This window comes from Hermetia illucens, chromosome 4 (assembly GCF_905115235.1).
Source record: "Hermetia illucens chromosome 4, iHerIll2.2.curated.20191125, whole genome shotgun sequence".
NCBI lineage: Eukaryota > Metazoa > Arthropoda > Insecta > Diptera > Stratiomyidae > Hermetia > Hermetia illucens.
Genome location: NC_051852.1, coordinates 29,886,135 through 29,914,052, shown reverse-complemented (window position 1 = coordinate 29,914,052; position 27,918 = coordinate 29,886,135). Strand labels below are relative to the sequence as shown.

The 27,918-nt window shown below is 42.7% G+C and overlaps 1 protein-coding gene across 2 annotated transcripts; it reads right to left on the bottom strand.

Moving 5' to 3' along the window:
* Positions 1–285: 285 nt before the first annotated feature.
* On the bottom strand, positions 286–27,459 carry LOC119654800 (transmembrane channel-like protein 7). 2 transcript variants are annotated; one of them, XM_038060353.1, is made up of 4 exons: positions 20,256–20,466; positions 11,217–11,427; positions 3,813–4,057; positions 286–3,632 (listed from the first exon to the last, which is right to left on the bottom strand). In XM_038060353.1, the coding sequence occupies exons 2-4, from the start codon at positions 11,377–11,379 to the stop codon at positions 1,470–1,472; spliced, it is 2,571 nt and encodes an 856-aa protein (XP_037916281.1). In that variant the 5' UTR covers positions 11,380–11,427; positions 20,256–20,466; the 3' UTR covers positions 286–1,469. The 2 variants fall into 2 exon arrangements, with proteins under 2 accessions (XP_037916281.1, XP_037916280.1); XM_038060352.1 differs by lacking the exon at positions 20,256–20,466 and adding an exon at positions 26,681–27,459 and having other exon boundaries at positions 287–3,632.
* Positions 27,460–27,918: the final 459 nt, after the last annotated feature.

The following is a 27,918-nucleotide window of genomic DNA, read 5'->3' as shown; positions in this document are numbered from 1 at the left end:
AGAAAATGAAAGACCATACCCAGATGAGAAGCACCGGATTTGGCATGAAACTCAGGTATAATAACGTCGCTGTATTGCTAAAAACACCAAAAAACTTTCTAAAGAGACTTCAAATCAATCGTGCCCATAAATAATAACATTTCATTGCTTGTTACAGAGATAACTCGACCAAAACCGAACTAATTGGTGGCATTTCCGGCATGAAATGTGAGCAGTACAACACCAGTTGCCAGAGATAACAGGAAAACACACATTTACAAATTGCAATTTATCATTTTTCTTTATTATCCATTGAATCTCGAATAATGAAAATGTTACGTATAAAATGATGAATAAATGCAATCAGTTTAACATTGGATTTCGATTTCTTTATAATTGTGTAGGAGTTGTGTAAACTTTTATATACAAATCTCGTACTGTATAACTAAATAAATAAATAATTTATTTAAAAAGTGAACGTGTGACATTCTCATGATTCCTTGCTGTTCATCTTTTATCATATCCTCTCTCTAGATTCTTGATTTCCTTATAGATATGTCATATAATAATTAAATATTTCAACACAAGGATCCTTTCTCAGTGTAGTAAATATATATAGGCTATATATATATATAATTCTAGTAATTGTAATTTTAAAAAAATATGTAGAAATAAAAACATAGATCACAATCAAAGTAGCTTATATAAAACAAAGCCAAGAGGAGAACTTATCGCTTAGTTATATATAAAAATTTTGTTCTTATAGAATATAATTCAGATGTGTGCTAAGTTCTATTAGCATCAATAAAATTTATCTAATTAAATATAATTTTTATTTGTATTTATATAATTTTATTTATAATTTCACATAGCGCTCATAGTATAATCGTTTATCCAGTAAAAAACCGCCAATCGAAATAGATTTACTGCAACTAATGAGAGATAAACGATATCCTACTATTCTGGCAGATTCATTGGAGCGCATGATCCACTTTACAAAAGTACAGTGAAAGTAATTGGCATGCGATTGAATTAACTTTGATTTAAACCTTCATTCAGGTGGGTTTCATGTTGTTAAGTCTTATTCTGCGCAGTGTGATATTTTCTCAAATTGTTTCCTCAACGAATTTTGCAAAATGCCGAAAATTTACCACATCCGTTTCGGAATTCTTCGTGAACCGGCACGAAATTTGCAAAAAAGAGGAGTCTCATTTAATATATGACGAGGTAAAGTACGAAATAATAAAAAAAGGAACTTGCTCGCATTGTCAAAGGTTAAAGAGTTTTGTATAGCACAACCTGACATGTGAGATGGAGGCTGTGTTTAATAAAATAGCGCTTAGCCTCTGATATACCATTGCGAAAAATTGGGAAGGAATATCACGTATTTCAGTCAATGCCAAATTATAAGAGATTGCGAACTGGCTAAACATTTATACCACGATAACGCCTTTATCTTTTGTCTTTTCCGCGTTCGATACCCGCTCCTTCTACTCTTCATCAGCTGCTGTTCGATTCCTGTCCCTTGCATTCTTCTGTTCACGATCCCTTTCGTATTGCACCATCTTCTTCTGATACTCCTGTTGCTGTTTTATAAACGAACTCAGCCGATTAAGTAGAAATTGCTTATCGTGTCCTTCCAGAACCAGTTGATTCTTCAAAACTTGCACCATATGCTTGTTGGCATCAGACACGGCATAATAATAATACAGGAAAAGTGTGAGAACAACAAATGCAGGTATAGCAAAGCCTGCTGTACCGAAAAAGAATATAATATTCTGGAAAAACTGTGGCATTTTCATGAAAGCCGTAATTGCCGCATCCCAGACGGACCGTAACCCTCTAAATGGCCCACATGATCTCGATGGCATGATTTCCGCAACAGCATACACTACCGGGATCACGGCAATCGCGAATGAGATCAGTAAAATTAACATGAATAATGAATTTGAACGGGAAGCACGATATAAAATTGATGATGGCTTTGAATTCACCAAGCACGCAAACTTTTTAATATAAAACATGAAAAACGTGAGAACAGTCGAAATTGCTGGCAAAAATGGGGCGTAAAAACTCCCCAGCCAGCACAATGTTTGCGAATAAACCACATCCAGAACGTGCTTTGACAATTCAAACTCCTGCTCGCCAACAAATCGTGCAAATTTGGACCGTATATGTTTCGCAAACAACGATCGCGGAAAGTTAACAAAGAACGTTACAAAAATATGCGTGACAAAATCGGTTATGACTAATTTATAAAACTGCTGCCCTACGAAAGTCTCCCAGCATTGTGGCGTGCCTGAATTTTTACGATAGCACTCATCGTCCACCACCTCTGGTATGATGAGAAAGTAGAAGCGGCTCAAAAGCACCGCCAGCGACGATAGCCGCAAGAATATCGTACGCAACAAACTGATCTTAATCACAAACATTGGCGAGTACTGTTCAAATTCTACCAAGTAATTAAAAACAATTGGGACTACAACATTCAAGCATACAATTGCAATGTACGGAAGGAATTCATGAAATAAATTTTGCAATTGCATCTCAAGCGTTAGCATCCCGTCATTTTGTGCAGATCGGAGAATTAACGAGTCATTATTCGCCAGTTCTTCATCAATTTGCTCGCCAGAAGATGATGTTGATGATGTTAAATTAGAATTTATTGTTCCATATGCATTGAACGATGCTAATGTCCCCGTCGACGTACTCTGGAACAATTTGTACGGCGAATGACTGTGCTTATAATTAGGTTCTAAGTGCCGTAAACTTATCTCGAATAGAATATATATTACAACAGCCGAAATTGCCAGAATAATTAAAACTAAGATATTGATTAGAAATCGTATAACGATCAATTTAAACATAAAATCACGTGATCGGTTGTGACGCTCGTATTCCAGTCGTTTTGAATGCAGTAAGCCTCTGATCTCATTGTACAGGGCCTTGTGCTTGATATCAGCCGATTTTTCATTGTGTATACAAAAATCCCACCCGCCGAAGATTAAATTACAATACTGATAGAATTGGCCTTCGCCATCGACTAGACGATCCTTGAATTCACGCGAGGCCGCTTTCACGATTGCAGCCAGCGACACGAGAAAATATACAGCCGTAATACTGATATAAGCCAATGGAAGATCGTAATACAGCTCGGCCCTGTATAGACTACTATGACTAGATGATACCGATGATGCGTTTTCATATGGATAATGCCCGAAAATCTTATTCGTATACATTCCATAGAACATCAACGTCTTCTCCATGAAGCCCGTTCCTTGAATTATGTCCAGTATCGAGAATTTCTCCGACGAGGTGCGATTGAAATAGTCTTCTGTACAACATTGTGTTGAATTACTCTCACTGATAGCATCGCATGGCTTATCCATAGGCTCTTGTAATACCACATGCGGTATTACTACAAATGACAATATCAACACGAAAATGGCGAGATTCAAAAACATGAGCCATCTTAAAAATAGGAAATAGGCTACAACACCTGTACCGAAATTTCCTTCGATTTCTTTAAGCGAGTTACGCCATAGTTCCATTTTCGTGAGGACTTCAGCCCATTTGGCGACAACCTGGTGCCAGACTTTGCGCCGCTGCCATTTAATTTGATCGAGTCCCTGTAGTCGTAGTTTTGTGGCATTCTGAAATGGAACAAGAGATTCAATTGTTATAACTCGAATAACTCAATTTTAAAAAAATATGTACGCTATTGAACTACTAATACTAAGCCAACCGAACAGCAGAGATTTTCGCATTAACTAACTTGCATTGTATGCAAATTATATCGTCTGTTCGTAACTCTTAATATGTAATCGACTCACCTGTAATTGTGCTTTCATTTCTTTCTTTTGTGCCATCGATACTGGCATAGTTTTTATTTCGTGAATTTCCTCCCATATTCGTTCTTCATCAGTCAAATCTTGAGACAAATCAGGTAACATTGCTACCTGCACTTCATGATATTGAGATCCGCGCCGGGCTGTGGAATTTCGACGACGTGTTGCAGTCTGTTGTCGACGACTTCCTTTTGTGTCCTGATGTGTACTACGTGCTCGTCTTGTCGTGGCTAGAAATATTGAAAAAGTGATTATGAAAAATACATTTATTGTGGAGAGAAGTGAATAATGCGTAATAAGCTTAGCAACAGCAATTACTGATTAATTGATTAACAACTATGGTAATCTTAAAAGACTTCCATGTGATAAAAAACATTTTCTAAGACATTTAGTTTCTTCTTTGTGAATGATTAACTCCGCTGTTACCGGCCCCAAGGCCGATTATGAAAGGAGATGGTATAGGAAGCTTCAACCTACAGTACTGACAACCACCGCAGCGTATCAAGAAATAACTGAAGAAGGTAGAAGAATTTTTTATTGAGGATGCAGGGAGCCCTGAGTCCGCATCCACTTGATGACGATCCAGACCACTTGGGAAGCAACTTACTTCCTCTCTTGTGGTCCACAGATCCCCTAAACACCCAAGTTTTAAAAAAAACAAAAGGTGGACTAACGATTTCGTCCAGAGCAGAGGCAACTCATCAAACGCTGTCTCACCTCTGCCCTTGGCTAAACACCCAAGTTTTTTTTTAAAAAAAAAAAAAGTTAACTGAGGTCCTGGACGAAACCGTCAATCAAATTTTGTTTTTTTTTTTTAAACTGAGTGTTTAGCTCAAAACGAGGGGTCCATGAACCACAAGACAGGAAGTAAGTTGCTTCCCAAATGGTCCGGTCCGGCATCAAGTGGATGCGGATTCAGGACTCCGTGCATCCTCAACAAAAAATTCACTTCGGTCTAGTTTAGGTCTGAACATAGGACGGGTTTCACTTCAATATAATTCGCACTCATGTTGTGTTTTCGATGGTACATATACAAACGGAGTGATTAGCATTCCCTGTCGGGGACCTGACAGAAGGATAGCATGACGTAAATGCGGTCAGTCAGGCCATAAAGCGAACATCAGCAATGATAAGGAAAGCGGCGTCCTATGCAGGGACCGTGGCGCGACTGATGAGAACAACATAATTCGCACCCTACAAATCAATATCCACCGTAGTGCAACCGCTCACGAGTTACTAGCGCAGTTCGCTGCGGAGACCAAAGCTGATTTAGTACTCATCAGTGAGCAGTATCAAAATAAGGACCCAGTTTCATGCCACTCTGACATATCAGGTACCGCTGCCATCTGGGTTCGGGACGGCACCCTCCTTAGGGTTCTTAGGCAAGGCCGAGCGGGACGGCTTTGTCTGGATTCGATGTTCAGGGGTAACGTTTTTTAGTGTCTATTTTACGCCGAATGAGACGATGCCGCACTTTCGGCGCAGGCTTGATGCTTTAGAGGACGCTATCTTAGGCACAGATGGACGGATCCTGATCGGAGGTGACTTCCAATCCACCCCAATGTTCCAACGCCCGGGCTGTGAGGAAAGCATTCCAGACGTAATCTTCACGTCGTGAGAGTTCTGGAAGACTTCGTCGTGGAGAGTTCTGGAAGACTTCTCGACAAGCGGCCATCAATACATTGTCTTCGAAGTGGTGGACACAAACCCTCGGTGTGCGCCACCCCGGCGCTTTTTCTGTGCATGAAACGTGAACACCGGGATGTTAGTCGAAACTCTTGGAACAGGTAGGGTCCCGCTGGAGGGTACTCCTGGGGGCGGTGGCGCTGCAGCCGACACTGCGTAAATTTAGTTATGAACCTGATAACGACGGCCTGCGGAGCCTCCATGCCCAGGAGGACATTGAGGCGTGGCAAACCTTCTTTGTATTGGTGGACGGTGGAAATCGCAGAGCTCCGGAAGGAGTGTCACAGGCTCCGCCGCTTAACACAACGTCTAAGCGACCGAGAGGAGGCATGTACCATAATGACAGAGTACAAATCAGCCAAAAGGAGCCTAAGCAGCGCAATAAACAAGAGCAGCGCTGCTGGCAGGATCTGGTCGACGAGGTGAATGGGGGGACCCGTGGGCACTCGATTACAAACTGGTAACCCGAAAAATCGGGACTCTGCGGAAATCCTGTTCACTTAAGGCCGAATAGGTGGACCGCATTATAAGGGGGTCTTTCTTCTCTATAAAAGAGTTGGAACTGGCAGTCCTCTCTATGAAAAGGAAGACGGCGCCAGGACCCGATGGTATTCCAGCAGAGTTATACAAACTGGTATTCCAACACCGACCAAACCTACTGCTCGGCGTATTCAACGCTTGCCTGAAAGAGGGCATTTTCCGTGCTCGTTGAAAAGTGGCGAAGCTTGCATTGATTCACAAAGGGAAAGGCGACTACGAGTTGCCGTCTTCATACCGCCCACTATGTATGCTTGACACCGCTGGAAAAGCGCTCGTAAAGCTCATCAGAAGTAGGCTCGCTGAAGCAATACGCGCTGCCGGAGATTTATCTCTCCGGCGGTTTGGTTTTAGAGCATAGATATCCACAGTTGATGTTGTCATGCAATCGTGGATGCCGTTCGACGAGCGGAGGCACATCGCCGCCAAACTCGTCGGGTGGTGCTCTTCGTAACGCTTGACGTCAGAAACGCCTTTGATTCCGTAAGATGGAAAGACATTCTATTCTAGGCACACTAGACAATATTTTCCACGTGCCGAACTATCTCTAACGGATATTGAGGGACTATCTGAGGAACCGTTCCCTGCTCTATGACACGCTAGAGGGTCAGAGGAGGATGAAGGTCACGTCGGGGGTAGCGCAGGGATCCATCCTAGGGCTGGACCTCTAGAACCCTACCTATGATAGTCTAATTAAACTCGACATGCCAGAAGGGTCGCGCCTGGTCGGTTATGCAGATGATGTCGTGGCGCTTGCTGCTGGACGCACTGTCATAGGCGCAAAACAGACTCGGCATATTGATGCGACGGGTAAGCGGATCGATGACTACTTATGGTTTCAACCTTGCACTGGAAAAAAACCGAATTAGTCATCTTGCCTAAAAAGAGAATTCCGACCCTGCGTCCCATATCGTTCGGCGGGTCGATAATAAACTCAAAACCAGCGGTAAAGTACCTTGGGCTGACATTTAACTCAAAGATAAGCTTTTTTAAGCACATCCTACATCTAGCAGGCGACGTCTTCTGATGAGTTCAACGCAGTCTGGCCTGCTCTACGGTGCAGAGGTATGGACTGACGCTCTTGGCAAAGAAGTATATCGTAAGCGTCTCGGGCAAGTACAGAGACGCGGAGCTTTGCGGGTGGCGTCTGCGTATCGCACTGTCTCTGAACCGGCCGTGATGCTGTTCGCGGGAGTGATTCCTGTTGCCCTTTATGCTAAGAAGCGTCAAGCCATATACATGCGCAAGGGAGAAAAGCCAAGGGAAGTGGTTGCTCGTGGAGAACGGCAACGGACTCTAGACGAGTAGCAGCTTTCTTGGCAATATGAAACTAGAGACAAATGGACTGCGCAGCTCATCAGCAACTTGGGTGCGTGGCTGAATGGGAAGCATAGTTAGACTGACTATTTCCTTACTCAATTTTTAAGTGGACATAGAAGTTTTCAGTCTTACCTGCACAAGATTGGAAAGGCACGATCTCCGGATTTTGTGTTTTGCAATGGAGTTATGGACGATGTCCATCACACTTTTTTTCTTGTGGAAGGTGGGATGGGATTCGTCAGCGGCTCTATTTAAACATAGGAGATCTCTCTCCAGACAACATTGTCGAAGAGATGCTGAGGAGCGCTGACAGGTGAAACCGTATTGCCCATTAGGTTCGACTCCTTCTCGTTGCTAAGAAGATAGAACACGACCAGTGAAGGAGCTGGATGGCAGGGGGTTCCTTGAACTGACAGTTCCCTTCCTTCTCTCACCTCCCGTTGGTGAAAGGAATTCTCTGATTTGAAAACTCCGCAAGGCGGGAGAGTTCGGGTACTAGCCCGAAGTAATGTGACAAATGATTCCAGGCTTGCTCTCTGACGATGAAGAGGTGTTTAGTTGGTAATCCGACGACGTACCGACCGGGAGTTCAACAATCTGTGCGTAAATGCATTCACCTACCATACCCCAAAAAACAGCTTTTTGGATAAAGCTAAAACGGCTCTCTGACAATGAAGAGGTGTTTAGTTGGTAATTCGACGACGTACTGACCGGGAGTTCAACAATCTGTGCGTAAATGCATTCACCTACCCTACCACAAAAAGAAAAGTTTTTTGGATAAAGCTAAAACGGTGTTTTAACGCATTTTCTTCATTCCACCCCTGTGATCCAGAAGATTCAATAACTTCTCTTTTACATAGCTGCAGTTCATATGATTTCCATCCTCCTCAAAAACAATTTTTCCTTGATCTGAGTGAAATTATGCGGTGTTTCCAACGATTAATTAATTGAAATAATAAAAACTTGTTGTTTCTTTTTCGTTGGTGTGGATATTTGTAATAATAAATATATAAATATCCACACCAACGAAAAAGAAACAACAAGTTTTTATTATTTCAATTTTTCCTTTTTCTAGAGCCACCTTTGGAAGCCGATAGTATACATAAAATCAGTGTAACCAGGGCACGGTATAAACACTTTCACAGAGGGAAAAATATAACAGAGACAATCAACACCGGTTTCAAAATAGAGTGCTTTAGATTTCCCAGCGTAATGAAAATAAGACTGTTGAGGTGAGTCAGTTTTCCTTATTTCGTCTAAAAACATGTAATAACCCTTTCATTAAACATGCAATAAACTTGAAATACCAGATAACTCACACTTTCAAACCCTCAAACAAGATGGACTGTATATCAAGCATCAGAAGACGACACCTTCCTAGAAGTGGGCCCCTAGAATTGGTCTAAACTAATTAAAGTGACTTATCTTTAATACCGAAATAATTCAATATTTCTACAAATTTTATCTCAGACTGATACAAGAAAGACTATATGGATCCTTTCTTCGATTAGGACGAAAGAACGGTTCTGATTTGTTAAGAGTTAGTAGATATCATCCATATGCTGACTCACTGCTGCATTACTATTAAGTTCTTGCAAATGAAATGGCCGTTTTGGTACAAAAATTTGAAACCACTGTAAAGCTTACAAAAATTTATTTATTTAATCAAAATAGGTGTCAGTCGATTCAAAACACTTCTCCCAGCGAGATTCAAGAGCATTTATGCCAGTTTTGTAGAAGTCCAACTGTCGGGTGTTGATAAATTCGTCGAAGGCAATTTTGACTGCCTCTTCGGTCCTAAATTGTTTCTCTGCCAAAAAAATGATCCAAATGCTTAAAAAAGTGGTAATCGGTTGGCGAAAGGTCCAGTGAATATGGTAGATGAGGCGGAGTCTCATACAGCAATTCGATCAACTTTTGAACCGTTGTTCTTGAAACATGAGGTCGTGCATTGTCGTGAAGGAGTATCACATCATCTCTGTTGACTAATCTCGGCCGTTGAATTCTCAATTTTTGGTGCATTTCCTCGAGTTGGGCACAGTAATTCTGCGCATTTATTGTTTTTCCAGGTGCCAAAAAAGAATAGCGGATAACTCCAGCTGTAGACCACCAAACAGTCACCAATAACTTCTTCGGATGGAAGCTCGGTTTCGGCATATGCTTCGGTGGCTCATCAGCATCTAGCTATTGTGCTGATTGGCGACGATTGTCATATAATATCCACCTTTTATCACATGTCACTATTCTGTGCAAAAAGGGATCGGTTCTGTTGCGGGTGAGTGGGGAACTGCAAATTTCCATTCGAAGCGCCATGTTTTGCTCCGTAAGGGCATGCGAAACCCATTTGTCGAGCTTTTTCACCTTTCCAAGTTGTTGCAAGTGCCGGGAAAGTGTCGAATAGTGTACGCCCAGTTTCTCTGCAATGTCCCTCACAGACTGACGTGTGTCAGATTCGACTAGCAAACGCAGCTCGTCGTTGTCAATTGATGGTCCTGGATGGCTCACGTGGTTCACTTTGAAGGTTTACGTCGCCTGACCGCAATTTTTCGAACCACCGTCGTGTGGTTCTTTCGGTTACCGCATCAGCTCCAAATGCACTGTTAATGTTCTTGGCCACCTTCGCGGCTTTATGACAGAGTTCGCACTCATACAGAAAAAGTATACGTTCTTGGCTCTTTTCCATCCTTTTTTTCCCGTTTATTCCCTGTTATCCCAACGATGGTCAAAACTGAAATGACTCCTTGATTAAATGTAGGAGTATTTATACTTCAATATTCAACACCCACAGCGCCAACTGGTGGTGGTTTGATACTCCAAAATCGCAATTAACTTCACTTGATTGCCAAAACGGGGGCAACAACTTAATTATCATCCATATGCTGGCTCACTGCATTACTAATTCCAATGTCTAGTGAACCTCTGCGGCGGAATCTATGATAAGTTATACCTCATTCACCCGCATAATCTACCAGACTATTGTCGTAGGTCATTTGTATCATTCCATCACAATTAAATTCTGGGGCCATCCGCGGTTCTGAAATAAGTGATCTGACAACTGAAAATGAATTTTCAATACTTCATCGAGCCGAGAATTGTTACTTCATCAACTATAATCATACTAATCTTATTATCATTGTCATTTCTCAGCAACACATAATCGACACAAAAATGCTGGAATTATAGTTACACAGGTCCAAAGAATGCATTGATCACAATCATACAATGAAACATCCAATAATAAACATTTTGTTGATATGCTTGTGGCTTCAGCTATCTCACGCACTTTCACTTTCAAATCGTACAAAACGATGATTTGAATTTTTCCAATAATTTTCTCAGTTTCAAGCTCTATTAGATGACTACTGTAATTTCTATCAGACTTGTTTGTATGTTGCGGCTGTTACCTCGCCACTCTCTGTAACAGAAGCAATTTCACGCTCACCCTGTCAAATTTGTATTATTGTGATGCGTAAGAAAACTTCCTCGTTGTTAAGAATGTTAACATTCATTCACGTTAGCCATCCAGAACTTTCAGTTAGATACAGACGTAGAGCAGTTAGAGACGTCGTCAATAACTGTGTTGGGACTAGTTCAAGTTCAAAGAAGACCGCATTATACCCTTACAAAAAGCAATAGGCTTCTATTTTGGCATGTTTGCACAGCTTACACACCGTAAACTCTTCTCAACCAAATCATTTGTAACCTCCCATTTTTATAAGCAGAGAAACGGAACTAAGCATTTTAAAATACGAACAAGAAAGCCTTCGTCTTCCTTGGAAACTTCATGGGGCTCAAATCTAAATGTTTACTAGGTCAATGATTTTCAAACACCAGATAACTACTCACCAGCTCTATTTTGTTTCGACGGTAGTAGCGTTGCAATTGCGGCTGGATCTCTTTGTAGTCCTTCCCAATCGGCCGGATAACTTTCTTGATAGAACTCACCGCCCGCCTCCTCCCACCCATGCGCTTTATTTACACGATTCTTTTTATCCTTCCCGCCAGACATTTTAAACTGATCTGACTATTATTTCCGCTAGGATATATTGTGGCAATTCTGAAAAAAGATAGATAACAAAAATATTGAGATAAGTAAAAAAATAACTCACTCATTTCAATTCAATATCTTATGTACAAGTGGGAGTCAGTGTGGTGCCAATTCAAAGTAATTAATTTATAATTGCATAGCTATTAGTGTCAAGAGTTGTCTCGAAGATAATAATACTACATACATTAACGATAATTGGGAAAAATAAATGATAAGATAACAAAGTACTTGACATTCGTTGTTTATACAGTTTTGTCATGCTTTTTGAACATGAGTCATGAGAACAATTCACATGAATATGTTTCCTGTCAGCTATTTTTCTGTATTTTTGTAGTTTTGTGCGCAAAATGTTAAATTACGATCATTTGGATCCATAGAGATGAAATTATTTGAATTGATGCTAAAATAATTACATATTTTCCGATCAAAAATTTTCCCGGATCCGCATGCCACCCAGTTTAATTAAAGCTTTATTTCAACCCCCATGCGGATGTCAGCTCAGACCAAAAAAATAAAGAATTCAAGAGACTATCGCCAGTCTCTGTAAACATGAGATTGTTAACTGAGTGGTGGAATGAGGGGTGGTGTCACCTGCTATTAGTGCTATTAGACAAGGTTGTAGATAGAATACAAAAAGAATGAAGGGCATTTTCTTTTTGACAATGAAAACACTTTCTTTAAAAATGTATTTCAGAAACTAGTTATTGTCTTCATCAGCACCGATCCAGCAGAGGGACTCATATAGGCCAAAGGAATAAAAAATCCGGAAACTGTCGTTTGTCTCGTAACAAGCGGGCGCACATCTTGAATAATATTCCACCATACCCAGATGAGACGAATGCTTGGACTATTAGTTAACCAAGTCGTTGTAATAATTCTAGACTTAAAACTTTCTAAGATTAGTCCTTTATTACAGGTCAAACGCCCGCTCGATTCCATGAATAAAAGCAGTACTCGAAATTCATCATTGACATTTTCGCTTCAGAAACACAAGATCCTAACATTAAACTTCTCCAGAATTGTAGAATGGAGACGGCCTGCTGTATGAGGACTGCGACAATAATGTTGATCAGCAGACTTTTTAAATGAAAATATTACCAAAATCAACGGAGAACGGAAGAAGAACTTATAGAATTTAATCTTTAGATTGGCACTTTTCCCCACTACAACTTTTTCTTGTGTGGGAAGTTGTAAGTATTAATTTACCTATTATATAAAAATGGAGGTAGTTGTATATATATATCCGTTTGTGATCGATAGACTCCGAAACCGTTCAACTGATCGCCATGAAAATAGGTAAAGGTTCAATTTTCAGCCCCATCCTCGTAGGGGATGAGAAGTTAATGCAGAGAGAGAGAGGAGCGGCCCCTCTTCAATCCTGAATCCTACCACATTAAGGAGAAGGATGAAGAGGTATGCAAGAGGAAGAGGAAGTTCCTCCTCTCTGGCTCCGTTAAAAAATTGCGACAGCCATCCTCGCTTAAAAAGATATGCCACCACGAATCGGGACTATTTTTACGTCAAAACACTAGGGTTTAACTTTGAACCCCATCACTCTTGGCAGAAAGGAGAGGATGAATAGAGAAGCAGGAGATCTTCTCTCTCAAAGACCACTGAAAACTCCTAGCGGTCACCTCCCTTAAAAAGTAATGGCGCTTCAAATGTGAGGTATTTTGATATCATCATAATGAAGTTTGTTTTGTCAGCGCTATCACGGAGAGAAAGGGGGTACACAGTAGAAAGAACACCGTCGAAGAATTGTGGCCATCATCCCCTGTTGAAAAGTTATGGCGCCCCGAAAAGGGGCTGCTTTTTAAGGTTTTGTGTAAAACAAAACCTTATTAAAATCGATTTGCTGTCTGTCTGTCACACGTACTTTTCACCAAAACGGCACAGATCCGAACGAAATTTGGAGGACAGATGCGAACTATGAAATCCCACGCATACAACGAGTGGCATAAATTTAGGTAGAGTTTAAAGGGGGGCTCCCCATACATTCCCCATACATGTAGGGTATCAAATGAAAGGTCTCGATTAATACTTTCCGCAACTGATTTTAGTCGTGAATTGAAAAGCGCGCGAGTGGGGTGTCAAAATGTACGCACTTAGGGGAGACAGGACTCATTTTCGGAAACTACCTAAGCTAAAAACCCGAAAAAACTGAGGGTGGTGCGCTTAGATGAAATCTAGGCCTCAAAATATGTCCCATTCCGATATCTGCTCAAATAAACTTGCTAATAGTATATTACCAACTTTTAGAAATTTACTGAAAAACCCCCCTTAATTCATACTAGGACAATATTTCGCATATACGTGCTAAATTTCATGGAAATCTGGCCATTAACGCCAAAGTTATAGCAGTTCAAACTTAAAAATTTCGCTTTTATTATTAACTGATTGCAAAGCCATGCAAATAAGATGCAGGCGATGAACGGGAATTATTGACATTCCGGTAAAATATTAAAGTCGCACTTATGAAGAATCTACTTCTCTCCAGCCCTTTTTAAGGTTTTGTGTAATACACTTAAGTGAAATCTAATCCTCGAGAGATGCCCCATTCCGGTATCTGCTCAAATAAATTTACTAATAGTATATTACCAACTTTTAAAAATTGACTGAAAAACTCCCCTTAAGTTCATCTTAGGTGTACTAAATTTGGCACCGACATAGAGGACAGCCGTGCATTCACATGCCAAGTTTCATGAAAATCCAACTATTAATGTCAAAGTTATAGCAGTTGACACTTATCAATTTCGTTCGAATTAACAGCATCCTAAGCCATACAAATAACGAGAATAATCGACATTCCAGTGAAATATTAAAATTCCATTCAATTCAAGGAGTCGTCTGATTTGGTGACTGGGTCGGACTCTCGTAATGGACACCACGGCGTCGAAACCGCTAGTCGTGGGGCGGTTCGACGTCTAGGCGCCTGCTGCAGCTGTTTCGCCACAATCTGTGGCGAGCAATTCAGCAGGTTCGCGTAGAGAGCGGATGAAATGGACTGAAAAAATAAACCTCTTCATCATCCGCTTCTACTACGAAATAACGGCGGGGGCGGTTACAACATCTTACCGCCCCTTGTTGCACCAGAGATTCGTCGAGCTTTTCCGCAATTCGTGCACGTGATTATGCAGCGAGTCGCAGACCAGCACTGCTTGCTTGCTCGCAGCGACACAATCCCGGCACCATTAGGGAGCGTGTTCGACTTGAAGTCATCGGGGAAGCTGGTGACCGAGAATCCATGGGGGCAGAGGCGGCGGCATCAACAACATCACGCCGCAGTGCAGGCAACAGTTTCAGTACTCGCCGAAGCACTCTTCTCCACCGTCCAGCGTTCCGCTGAGGTTCGGGACGAATTCCAAAAAGCATGTATAGAATTCTCGGATATCCTTTGCATAGACCAGGTATTCCCACGCTCTATGCATCTGCAGCAACTCCGGCAATTCTATCTCAAATCAATGATGAGATTGCATCTCGGCTGTGTGCTGATACTACAATCACTTGTGTATTTTGGTACAGGTACGGCTATAAGATTGCACGGTCAGAAGATTCACTTTCGTGTTATTGGTTTGAGTGACCAAAGAAATCCACCGTAGAAAATTCGTCTGGAACGTTGGCGAGACTCACTAAGGCTAGACTGATTCAGATCAGCACTGACAATGCCAGCAGACGGGTGAGAAATAAAGTGCAGAGGGTTTACCGAAGCTATGCCATCCACAGTTAGACACCCGTAGTTGAAATTCTGGACACACTAAAGCAGAAACTTTCTGTCATATGCAGTCGATTACGACGGTATGGCGAAAGTCATTCCAGACGTATCCAGAATGCAACATATGCGAGGAACCAGCCGAGCTTTTTCAGATCTCTCAACGAATCCCAACAGAGCATCCAGACAGTACAGTTTTCAGTGACGGAAGCGAAAGAGTATTGGCGTGGACTTTGGTGGTGTGTGCTGTGTCGATCACCGCCGAAGGCACCCGCCATGCCAATATCCCTGCCTGACCAATATCCGCCTGACATGAATTTGGCGGATGTTACCGGAGAGGAAGTTCAATGAGCCATAAACAGCTCGAAGAACTGGAGGGGCCCAGGTCTGGGTCGGGTGCAGAATTTCTGGTATAAGAAATTTACCAGCGTACACAGTTGATTGGCACACAGTATAAATAAGGTCATGAGTCGGCCAGAGGAATTTCCATCTTTCTTCACTGCGGAGCTTACCTACCTTATCCCTAAGAAGGACACGGTGCAAGACCCCGAAGACACAAGACCGATTACTTGCTTACCAAGCATCTACAAATTCATAACGTCCATTATTAGTGGAAGGGTCAATGCGCATCTCCAGACCAACAACATTCTGTTCGAGGAACAGAAGGGCTGCCGAGTTGTGTCAAGGGGTTGCAAAGAGCAACTCATTATCCACTCGGTAGTTGTAGGACAAGCAACTAGAGGCCAAAGAAACCTCTTTAGTTGCTATATCCATTGTATCAAGGCTTTTGATAGCGTCCCGCATACCTGGCTAATCGATATCGTACATCTGTATCGCATTCATCCGAAACTAATAAAGTTTTTGGCGACAATCATGGAAGGGTGGCATACCACCTTATCAGTGCGTGCATCTGATGGTGCTAATACCTCAGAGCCCATCCGTATACGGAGGGGCGTCTTCCAGCGGGTTGTTGTGTCCCCTTTGGTTTTGTATGGTTTTGTTTTGAACAAAACCTTAACAAGAAAGGATACTCAATAAAATACAAATATACTATGAGCATTTTGTTTAATTACTTGATGTGTTACATCGCGAAACCTTAGTTAATTACTCAGAGATGTCATCAACTCTGGGGATTGTTTCATTTTTTTACAATTTCTTTAAAAAGCAGGAGGTATCTTATCATTTTTACCGGCAGTAAAAGTATCTGCCAAACTTGATTTAACAGACTTCTCATCGCGATCTCCTCCATACGCACCCATACCCTCCGAAATGGAGTTGATAATTTAACCGTTACTTCGTTCAGCAAAGATACTTTGAAATACATAAACCCTAAAAGACTATTGACATTGATTGCTTCAATACCAGCAAACCATGGTGAGGTTTAATAGTTTAGGTCACTCCAGACAGCTTTTTTTTAAAGGAGAAAGTCACATTTCCTGCACTTAGGCCTTTGGTGATCCCTTTGTGTTATATATCAAACTAGTTGAGACAAAAACAAATATTCTATCCCGTGGCCATGATTCGAGGACTGAATCGCGGAGCTGACGATCCCAACAGCCTCGACCATCGCACCGTCTACTTTAAATAGCTTGTATGCAAACTCATATCTGATCGTCCATGTCAATTATGTACACTAAGTTCACTTCGCTTATTTTTCTCTGCATATGCTGACATAGGACTGCAGAGAGAAATAAGCAGGATGAACTAGCGACGTAACTCTTTTCGTTCAAAGCGAAACTGAGAGTCAGAAAGCACCCATGTGTTGAATTCAAGCAGATTTCCTCCTCATGTAATATCACCTAAATACAGGAACGCGTGAATTAAAATAACACCACCACCAAACACGAACTGGCTAAACTTGATAAACAGGATGAGACGCATAACTAGAACTACGTCAAAAAAAAAGTGAAGCCATTTATAGTTTCACTTTAGTTGCCTCCCTAGTCAGACCGACAAAATCTATTATTATAATCTCGGGAATGTTATAAAATACGTGCTACGGCAGCTCATCTTTCACTTAAACTCTGAAGACTTTAAGCCATCATACAACCAATGAGTCAGATCTTTTTAGCCACTTTTTATTTTTAGACACCATGATGGTGAAGTGTGGTCTCAAACCAGCGAGTAAATTGCGTTAATTGGTCTCTGTTTGATCCAAACACCGCTACCACGATCCAATGACCCTCTGCCCTCCACCTAGGACACGCATTATTAATTCCCATGACTGACTGTCGCAACTGCTACCTAATTTAAATCCATATTCATGAATGAATGAGAACAATTTAAGAATGAGTGGAGAATTCTAACAAATAATACAGTTTCCTCTTGTCTAGCAACAGAAACAATTGCATCCCAGAAATATCCATGACCTACGACTGTGTCTTGTTAGATCAAATGAGGAGCTAGAAACGTACTTACTAATCTACACGGAAATCTTCATATAGACCCCATCACGAACTAGCAGTTTATTTCCAGTATACGCTCGTGAGAATATACACAAAATGAACTCTAAACAATAGAATTACACATGTCTGCTTCAACATTATCCAAAACACACATAATTGTACCGGTCGACAAGCTATTAAAGCTAAAGATACTTGGAAACAATACGACCGACAACGTTATTTGTAAGAGAGTAGTCACAGTAACAATAATACCATAGTGGAACCATGCATGTAACATCCACAAAAAGTATAAATTATCAAGCGCATACGTGGGACATGTTAAATAAATAAAATCAGAATCCCAGAGTAAACAGAAGATCCACTCTGGAAATATGTTCGATAAACAAAATCAAGATCGTATCAATAAATCGGTGGATAAACGATTAAGAAGCCTCGAATTTTCAGCCAATTTAGAATTAGAGTCTTTCCGCAATCAACAGTAAATCTAGGTTCAATGTTTACACAGATCATTATCGAATCTTATATAAAATTTAGTGCTTGGTCATAAATTTATACTTCATTATGTTCGGTTACTACCTTATTGCCTATTCATATTCTGTACTAAGCGTTCGCTAAAATCCTCTTATGCTAGCAATAAGCCAACTTAAAAGTAATAAAAACCGGAACTTAAGTTGAGTAAACAATGGAGTTGTTTAGTGATAATTGATGTGGTGGTAAATCCCATCAAATTGCCAGTTATATGGTTCTGATTAGCGTTAATAATAATAATAGCCTTACCTACACGACAAACTTGGTGATGGATAGAGTGAAAACAAGATCGGAACATGGTAAACAATAAATAAATTGTTTACACAAAAGATACATCCATTAAACCGTATCGTTCCAGAAATAAAGAAAAAGTTGGATCATTTTCAAGTTTAATAAAAGCCGGTGAAGTACAAACAAATGCTCAAACATTTCAGTAAGAATTTTCTTGTGACCCTGAACTTTTTGCTGATGGCAATGAAAATTTATAGAAAAAGTGCTTATTGCCAAGCATACTCGCTATTATCGCAATTAACATAATTTGTTATCAGCTCAGATGTGATTCGCGGCTACGGAACTGATAATGTGATTTAAATACAATTACGGATGTTTATTATTTGTAGACCTTGGCACTATACGTGCTATGGTTAAGGGTTTGATAATCTCAATTGTTACAAAAATAACAACAACACGTTATTCATATGAGAGAGTTGTGCATTCACATTCTGATCCCATTATTAGACACACATGGGCATCCTCCCCCCCCCCCTCCCCATTCACTTTCTAAACAAATTAGCGAAAATTCATATGACTTTGAGCTGTTTAAAAAAAACAACTATGAATGCTCGTTCCGGTATTTCATAACCGCTTACGCATAACTACAAACATGACTGATTTGTAAGGTTCAGATCTTTCTTAAACATGTGATCAAGTAATATGACTACGCTCTATCCCAATTTTCGGAAAATGAACAATCCAGTGCCAGTATTCTGTGTAATGGGAGTCGAAACGCAGCACACAATTATATGAAGCACTTATCGGAAAGGTGGAAAGGTGGTGGCTATATTCTCCCAGCGTATAATGTATGCATATCAAACTTCAAAAAACTCAATGGTCACAATAGCAACACCGTAGATAGTCACGGAAAAAATGAAAACGGACACAAAACCACGAGGCTCACTAAGGCCAAAAATCCAAGAAATTAGAAGCCGGAAACACCAGAATAAAACTCGTAGGGATTTCATTCTAAATGTACGAGACATAAAAGGGCCCCACTTGAAGAGGATCACCACCTGATGGTCGCTATCTTTTGCCTGCGCGTCTGCAAGCGAGAGGTGATCGTCAGCTCCTAAATTCAATACGGGCCGACTCTACGATCCGTCTGTCATCCAAAATCGGGAACATTTTCTTGCTGTGCAAACAACACAAACTTTAAATAAGCCACCCGAAAATTTTTATGAGCACTTGGCCGCCATCAAAAGTGCATTCGTCTCTGGTGCGAATGAAGTTGTCCCCACGTCCCAAAGAAGACATTAGAATGCCTCCCTAACCACGGGAACGTAAAGAACTGTTAACTCTATTGAACGCGACACGCTAGAGCTCTGTTACCATGAACAAATTCATGAACTGCAGGAGCGGAAAAAGCACTATCACGATTCTGAATTGTATAACATCCAATGAAGTTCCACCTTTTGCGAGTAATAAACCTGCCATATTAAACAAAAACAAAACTACGAACCATCAACACGTTCAGCCGACCTCCTGTGGAATGTTTCCGTGCAGCTCCTGCCGTCTCTATAGAGTTCTTACTTTCACTCATCCATAAATACTGGAAATCTGAGATCTTTCCCCACGGGTAAAGGGCGGCAATGATCGTTAAGATTCCAAAAATGGATACTCGTCTTGAGTACGACAACGGAAAAGATATTTGCGTTCTCCCTACTGTACTAATGTCATGTCGATAGTAACTAAAAGTATGGTAGAACGTATCAAACCTCGAAAGTTTGATAGACAGAGGATCACTGTGGAGCAGTTTGCTGAAAGATCAAGCCTTCATCTGTTCTTCATCGATCATGAATGCTCTGTATAAAAGAAGCATTTCAAAGAAACTAACTGCTATTGTCAGAGCGACAGAGAGACTATTCTATTCCTAATGTTCTTTCTGTGTTACTATATTGGAGTAGCACATGAAAAGTTACCTCCACTGTTGTTCAAAATCTCCAAGCCTTCGTCAAAACTTATCTGCGACGTGTCATCGGGGTACTGTTGGTTGATACAATTTCGAACGAAGAACTTCGTCGACACGCAGAGCAGTTACCCGTAGGCGTGTTGTTCAGCAGCCAGAAGTGGTAGTAGCTAGGTCACACGAGTTAACGATTGAAACATCAGTCATCAACATCAAAGCGACGGAACCAATTACGGTACGTTGCTTCATTTAGAGCAGCATTTCTGTAAACTTTTTTGAACTTTCGATGTGCTTCAATCGTCGTTTTCTTTGAATGCAAGTATTTGGCACACAGTCAGACATTTTTACAAAATTAAAAGAATATGACGCCACAATAAAATGACAAACGTGTCAAGGCGATTTGTTTGCCATGTCTCAGCTTAGTTCATACTATTTTAGATATGTCAAAATCTACTAAGGATAGGAGAATACAACTTTGAGACCGTTGATAATTTCTCCTATCTAGGGTCGAAAATCACAACCGATAACAGCTACGATGAGGAAATCCGCGCACGGTTGTTGTCAGCCAACAGAGCCTATTTCAGCTTACAAAAACTGTTCCGTTCGAAACGTCTCACCATAGGGTCAAAGCTCTTACTGTACAAGACAATGATCTTGCCAGTCCTTATGCATTCCTCGGAGACTTGGGTTCTTAGCAAGAAAAATTGCGAACTCTTGGCCGCGTTCGAGAGAAGAATCCTCCGAAGAATTTTTGGCACCCTACATGAGGATAGACGATCCCGTAGCCTATATTACGACGAAATCTATGAGCGATACCATGACCGTGAGGTTGTGGATAGAATCCTGCTCAATAGGTTACGGTGGGGGGGTCACTTAATCCGTATGGATGAGAATGATCCAGCCCGGAAAGTCTAGAAGGGCAATATCTATGGTAGAAAAGGAAGACCCTGCCTGAGATGGAGCAATGGCGTAGGTCAGAAGAAGCTTTTAGACATATCGAATTGGAGGACCTCGATGTCTGGAGTTCCTGCCTAGATCGGATACCGGTTGTTGCGCCGTTGATGATGATAATGATATGACTACGCTCTACCCCAATTTTTTTTTCGTAGTTTTACCACCGCCGACGCTGCTAGGTCATCATAGAGCTGGTACAACTCATGGTTGCATTTAATTCGCCAATCAGCTCCATCTTTTACCGGTCCAAATATTCAGAATAGAACTTTACGTTCGAATTTGTCGATGGACTTCTCAAACGCCTGTGTAGATTCCACGCTTCACAGCCGCACAGCAGCACAGCCCGTATTCTATAAATAAATTGTAAATCCACCTTGCAATTCAAACCCACATCACGATCCCAATACAAATTTTGGGAAGTTTCTCCTGAACTTCATAAAATTCCTCATGGAAATCATCTTCCTCCTCTGCATCGGAAATGTCCGTTGTTGCGTAACACTGTTTAATATTGATATTCCTGGAGCGGAATCTCGGATACCAGATCTTGTCAGAAACCAACTCCCAGGTAATGAGATCGCACCTTGCAATAACTGTAAGGAACAGTTCGGCAAAGGATTTGATCTCCTATCCGTAGGTAGAGAGAAAGTAAAAAGCTCAGTACCGCAAAAGGGAGACAAATACTATATCGCAGTGATCCTAACTATTCCATGAGCAGGTGCAGGGAAAATCTAAACCCCGGGCAATGTGTTCTTAACGATGATCCCTTTATTCTGTACGAGGGAGAGCAGCAAATCTGCAGAAACTCCAGGTGCTGCGGCTTTAGCCCGTTTGAGTGCATTGATGGCCGAAATCAAACGGCTTGGGCGAACAGTCCGTACCCGCTTGTTACGGTCACTAAGCATTTCACCCATAAGAGGAAAAATCGGATGTGATTCGGTTAAGAACCATGATGAAGTATTCTTTCCACCTCTGCAGTTGTTCGTCATCGTAGCTGAGAAGTTGGCTGCACGCTCGTTCGTAATGCAATATACACTTCTGAGGCATTATCCACTCCCCTAACCAGCGCAATAGCAAATTCTCTCTTGTCGCTGATCTTTTCGGGATTTCGTCAGTATCGGAGTTGACGCCCACCTTTCAACTCCATCCGATTCCACGATTCCGCAGTCAGCCAGATCTTATGACGCCCCTTCGGGACGTGGCCAACGAACTGTGTAGGAGAAAAGAGCATTTTTGATGGCAGCCCAATGCTCGTCAATATTCTCGGGCGGATTACTAAGTCCAATCAACAAGATAGCTCTCTTCCTGTCCAGAGACAGATGGATCATACAAGCGGTTGATGTTGAACTTGGGAATTGGCACTGTGCGAAAAGTGGCGGACGTAAGCGACCATCACATGGTGACCGAGTGATGTCAGTGCCTCTCTTGTTGCTCACATTAAACAGGCAACTCCTAAATTTACGCAAAGTGGTCGATCTGATTGCTCGTACGGTGTCGGTTAGTTGAAACCCAACTGACCTTATGGCACGTTCTCGGACAACATGCCACCAATGATGAGAAGGTGGAAGTTGCGGAAATCCACGAACATCCCACCATTATCGTACCGGCACCAAGACCATGTTCCCCCCTTCACATGTCCGAGCCCAACTTGGCATTCAGATCACCCATTATTATCACAATGTTACCTTTTGGAAGCCTCCCCTGAAGTGCGTGTAATTGCTCTTAGAAAGCATACTCCTCCACTATGTCGGAAGTCTCGGTTGATGCATAGCATTATACAATTGTGATACTCCTTAATCTGTACAAGTAAGCGCGCTTTGCGGTAACCGTCAGACGCATCCCGACACCGGATCCACGTACTTGACTTTCCAAAATACAAGGGCACATTGTCCCAAGAGGAAGAGGAGTACACTCCGGAGCCCCGCCATATTACTTCAATTATGTCCAGCTTATATCGTTGGAATTTCCGCTCACGTCGGGGAAAGTGAGCATTCTAAAGATCGCCGCTACCGTTGTCGAAGCAGCGTGAGGTCGTAACCAAGTTATAAAGTCCCCTAGGAAGAATGTCGAGGTTCGTTCCAAAAAACATGAGATCTATATACGGTGCAAGGATCTAGATGAAGTAACATCCAGAGAAGAGATCTGCACTGCCTTCAAGCAACAATTCAAGTTGGAGGAATTCAGCAAAGAATCCATCGTGAGCGTAATGGAACAGATCTCTTTAAAGAGGTGCTTTAAATGCCTAATGTTTGGACACTTCATGAAGGCGTGCACTAGCGGCATCGGCGGGTGACTCTAATGCGTGGGCTATCGAGTTGAACAGCAAACAGACTAACACAAAGGGGCTGTACTTGTTAGAAGCATTCGCCCAACTAAGGTGATGTGAACACTTATCGGAAAGGGGGATCTGGCTCAATTGTATAATAGATCTGACTTTTGTCAGCCCTGCGCTAGCATGTGATATGTCCTGGTAAGTTAGCGAGGACTTCACATACAGCGATCACCAGGCAATCACCTTTGAACTAAGGACGGAGCCACAAGGTAGGAGACCCGCACCTCGAAAGCCGAAATCCAAAAGAACACCAGGATGGTCTGCAAAAGCGATGAATGAGCAAACATTCATGGAGGTGTTGCTACACCTGCCGAGCAAAACTGCCACCTCCACGAATAGAGCTCTCCATGTTACGCAAAGCATCTGTAAAGCATGTGACGCGTCGCTGCCTAGGAGAGCCAGACGAACGGCTCAGAAGGCAATAGACAGAATCGATCAAGGGCAAAAGGAGCATGCCTATAGGGAAGCCCGCAAGAACCTGAAGCTCGCTATCCAGCGGAGTAAGAGGGAATGTTTTAAGGAGCTCTGTTTGGAAGCGGACATAGATCCGTGGGGTAGCGCCTATAAAAATATAAAAAAAAATGACAGGACTATACAGAGGCCGATCATTTCCGCAGATCACGTGTCCCATGCCCTTGTTGAAAATAATCCAGGGGTAATTTCCCCAGCAAGAGGGGGATACTGACACCTTCCAGCGCACCCTGAATGTGGCACCGATTCCACCAGTCACCAGGGACGAGCTGCTGGAGAGCTGCAGTCAAATAGGCAACAGCAAAGCCCCGGATCTGGACGGCATACCGAGTAAGGCCCTCAGTCATGCCATCACATGTAGACCGAATATGTTCGCGAACATATTCGAAACGTGCATGTCCGACGGTATCTTCCCTGCATGGAAGCAACAGAAGCCGGTGCTGCTGCCTAAGCCTGGCAAACCTCCAGGAAAACTCTCCTCCTATGGACCCATGTCTTCTAGACACTATGGGGAAAATGTTGGAACGGGTTATTTATAATAAATTACGCCCAGTCGACGAGAGCCAAGGGGACTTTTTAGATAGGCAATAAAATGGTTACTGGCTTGGCCGAAAGTGCACGGAAGGGGTTGTACCAGTAAATATTTTGTGGTGGTGACCCTAGATGTGAAGAATGCATTCAACTCAGCCAATTGGAACCTTATACGAAAGTCTCTGGCGACGATTGGTGTTCCCACCTACCTCGGCGCTAATATCGATAGCTACTTGCAAGAGCGGACACTCTGGTATAATACCGATGAGGAGTACATTTTCTCCGCGGGTGTCCAACAGGGCTCTGTACTGGGCCCACTACTGTGGAACATCATGTATAATGATGTACTTAACCTTCCGATTTCGGAGGGGGCCACGGTGGTGAGTTACGCCGACGATATAGCACTGGTTGTGCTATATCGAGGATGCTGAGTTGTACTCAAGCGAAGCAATCAATGTGGTTAAGACTTGGTTAGAGGGTGCTGGACTAGCACTCGCGGAGGAAAAGACGGAAGCGATCCTCATAAGTGCCGTAAGAGAAATTACGCCTGCATTAGAATCGGGAATCGTATCATCACTTCCAAGCCGGCCGTCAAATACTGGGGGGTGATAGACGGAAAACTCAATTTTAGCCAACACATATAATACATAGCCAACACGCATATTCGCGAAAATGCATACACCACGAGTATAGCTCCGGCAAGGTTGATGCCGAACGTGGGAGGACCGCGGCATACTTGCAGGCTTTTTATAGCCAGGGTGGTGAATTCTATCATGTTGTATGCAGTCCCAGTTGGAAGAAAAGCTCTGCATGTTTTAGCCAATGCACATAAACTGAGAACGGTTTACAGAAGAACAACCTAAACGGTGTGTTCTGCCTTCAGGACCGTCTCAGATGGTGCAGTGTTCGTCATTTCAGGAATGATGGCGATTGACATCCTGGCAACCGAAATGAGGAACATTTATAACACCAGGTTCATCTCTCCCTTATCGCAGGTGAAAAAAGCCGAAAAGGAGAGATCCATAAGCAGATGGCAACAGAGATGGGACCAGTCAGAAAAGGGTTGTTGGACTTACAGGTTGATCCCAAGTTGATTTGATGAGTTCAGCTATCTGCCCAACTCCCTTAGAGTTGAGACGAATTTATCTACGAAAGGCGGGTTCTACGCAATGCGAAGAGGTCCATATCTTCACAAAAAACCACGAATGTTGTAGGCGGGAAATAATGAAAGTAGATGGGTCAAGCAATAGTAAAATAATGTATGAGACCCAAGTACTTGGAACTACGGCTCTTCCTAGTTCCCAATTCTCTCGTAATCATTTCATCTAACGCGTGATTAATTTGAAATTCAAATCAGTGGCGCAACTTCTAATTTCTGCGTCAATCGTTTGTGCATCCATGAATTTAATGCATTTAAATTTATAACGTGCTAACGACCTTCCTCATCATCTCGTGCACGCCGAGCGATAATCAGCCAAACATACAAAAAACGCAAATCGTAATGAAGATAACCAAGTGCGTATGACATTCATTAAAATCTCTTAAGCAGTTTCTGCACGGTGCCGGCCTCGCTCCGCAATTAATTCTACCGGAGCGGGCCCCGCGTCTTTGTTTGGATCCACTGCATGGCCGCTGGCGGTCGGAATCTCGTTTCTCTAAGGCTAAGCCTCGCTGCCTTGTCTTACTCCAATAATTTTAAGGTTGCTTTCGGCCAGTTCCAGCCGTGGCGAGACAAAGGTGCGAAGACGTGGAGGCGGAGGCTGAGTCACACCTGGCTCCCCATTAGGAAGAAACTCGACGGACAGGAAACGTTCTCTCAACCGCCGCGAACTGTGATCATTGAATCAGATCAGCCGTGACCGCTTCGTCACAGAAATGTACCAAATGCAATGATTGGCGATTTCCCATGTGATGCAAGCGGCCGTTCACCGCCAGTTCCGTGCCCCGACGATCGCCACCAGCTGCAGTAGCGCACGAAACTCGTCTCGAACTCGAATTGTGTCTATTCATCCCATTGCCGTCCACTTCCTCAATTGTCGGCACGGAACCAGCAATTACATAACTTTTATCTTAAAATACGCGCTGACGAGATCACACGCTCGCCGCCGGGCGCTGCACATGGGAAGAAAAGGTCACCTATTAATAATTCATACCTAATTACGCGACGATGACGACGACGGTGAAAATGGGGTCGCCGCCCTCTGCGTCTTTGTTTTGAGCGAGACGTCAAACTGCTCGGCCGCGCCGCCTGAGCCTGCAGTCGCCGCTGCAGTGCACGGGTCAACACGGAGCCTCAGCCGCCTCCGCAGGGGTGCATCCAAGTCCAGCGAGAGGTCAAAGCAGCCGCCACTGTACCGCAATCTAGCCTCTAGCCAGCCACCAGTCGCCTTGCGCCTCCCGCGACCAGCCCGACCACTTTTTATCCGTCCTCCTGCCTGTCCGTCCGCCTGTTCTGCTGCTCCTACTTCTCTCCTTCGAGTTTCTGTTGCTCTGCACCACCGTCTCCGCTGATTTGATTTTAATCCGAGAGCCACCGATCCTGGGCACCAATGTCGCCCGCATCAACGCAAACCGGATCTCCGCATTATGCCAACTGCATTTGTCCACTTCGCGGCCACTCGTCAATTTAGAAAATCACTGCATTTGCAAAGTATTTTTTTCGGCAATTCCAAACGAGCACAAAACAACACTTCACTCCGCGAACGGAACTTAGCGACACGACAGCGGACACAGCGCGCACGACCACTACCGAGACGAAAGCGACAATGGCACCGCACGGCAGCCAGCGACCATTTCACTTTGTGTACTTTTGCTCGTTCGCCGTTTTTCCCATACTTGGCCGATTTCGACTTTCCACGGTTTTTGTCCGCCAAGTGGCAGCACTGCCTACACACATATGCGGTCTGTTATTCTCCCACACAATTGCAACGCAGTGTACAATTCTGTAAAATTTCCAAAATAGTGCACACACCACTTTGGGAATTGCACACACTTCAGTCTGAGCATTGCCAGGTGAGACCGGTTTCGGGTACTTCCCCTGACTTTCTATTGGTTTAGTACAGACACAAATCTACTGGTTTCCTGATGGAATCCTGAGCTACGCAGTTTTCCTTAAAATTAATAAAGCAATGACTTCTCGTTATTCTCATCAAATACTTTCACTCATTTCTTCCGTGATTCAGATGGAAATTAAGGAGTGAAAGCACAAAAATCACACCATGAATAATATTTCATTTCCAACTGGTATAACGTCCATTGTCAAGTCAACATTTCGTTCCATTTTTACTTCCACTGTTATCCCCTCGCTTCTTGAGTATAAAATTTTAAAAATCGCTGCCGTATATCTGCTAAAATCGCAATCTTAACAACCCTCCACCACCAAAGCGCCATC

Coding starts and splice junctions, on each gene's coding strand:
- LOC119654800 (XM_038060352.1), bottom strand. CDS start 11,379: ATGTCTGGCGGGAAGGATAAAAAGAATCGTGTAAATAAAGCGCATGGG. Junction 4,058..11,216: donor GTCGAAACAAAATAGAGCTG/GTGAGTAGTTAT, acceptor CAATATTTCTAG/CCACGACAAGACGAGCACGT. Junction 3,633..3,812: donor AAATGAAAGCACAATTACAG/GTGAGTCGATTA, acceptor GTTCCATTTCAG/AATGCCACAAAACTACGACT.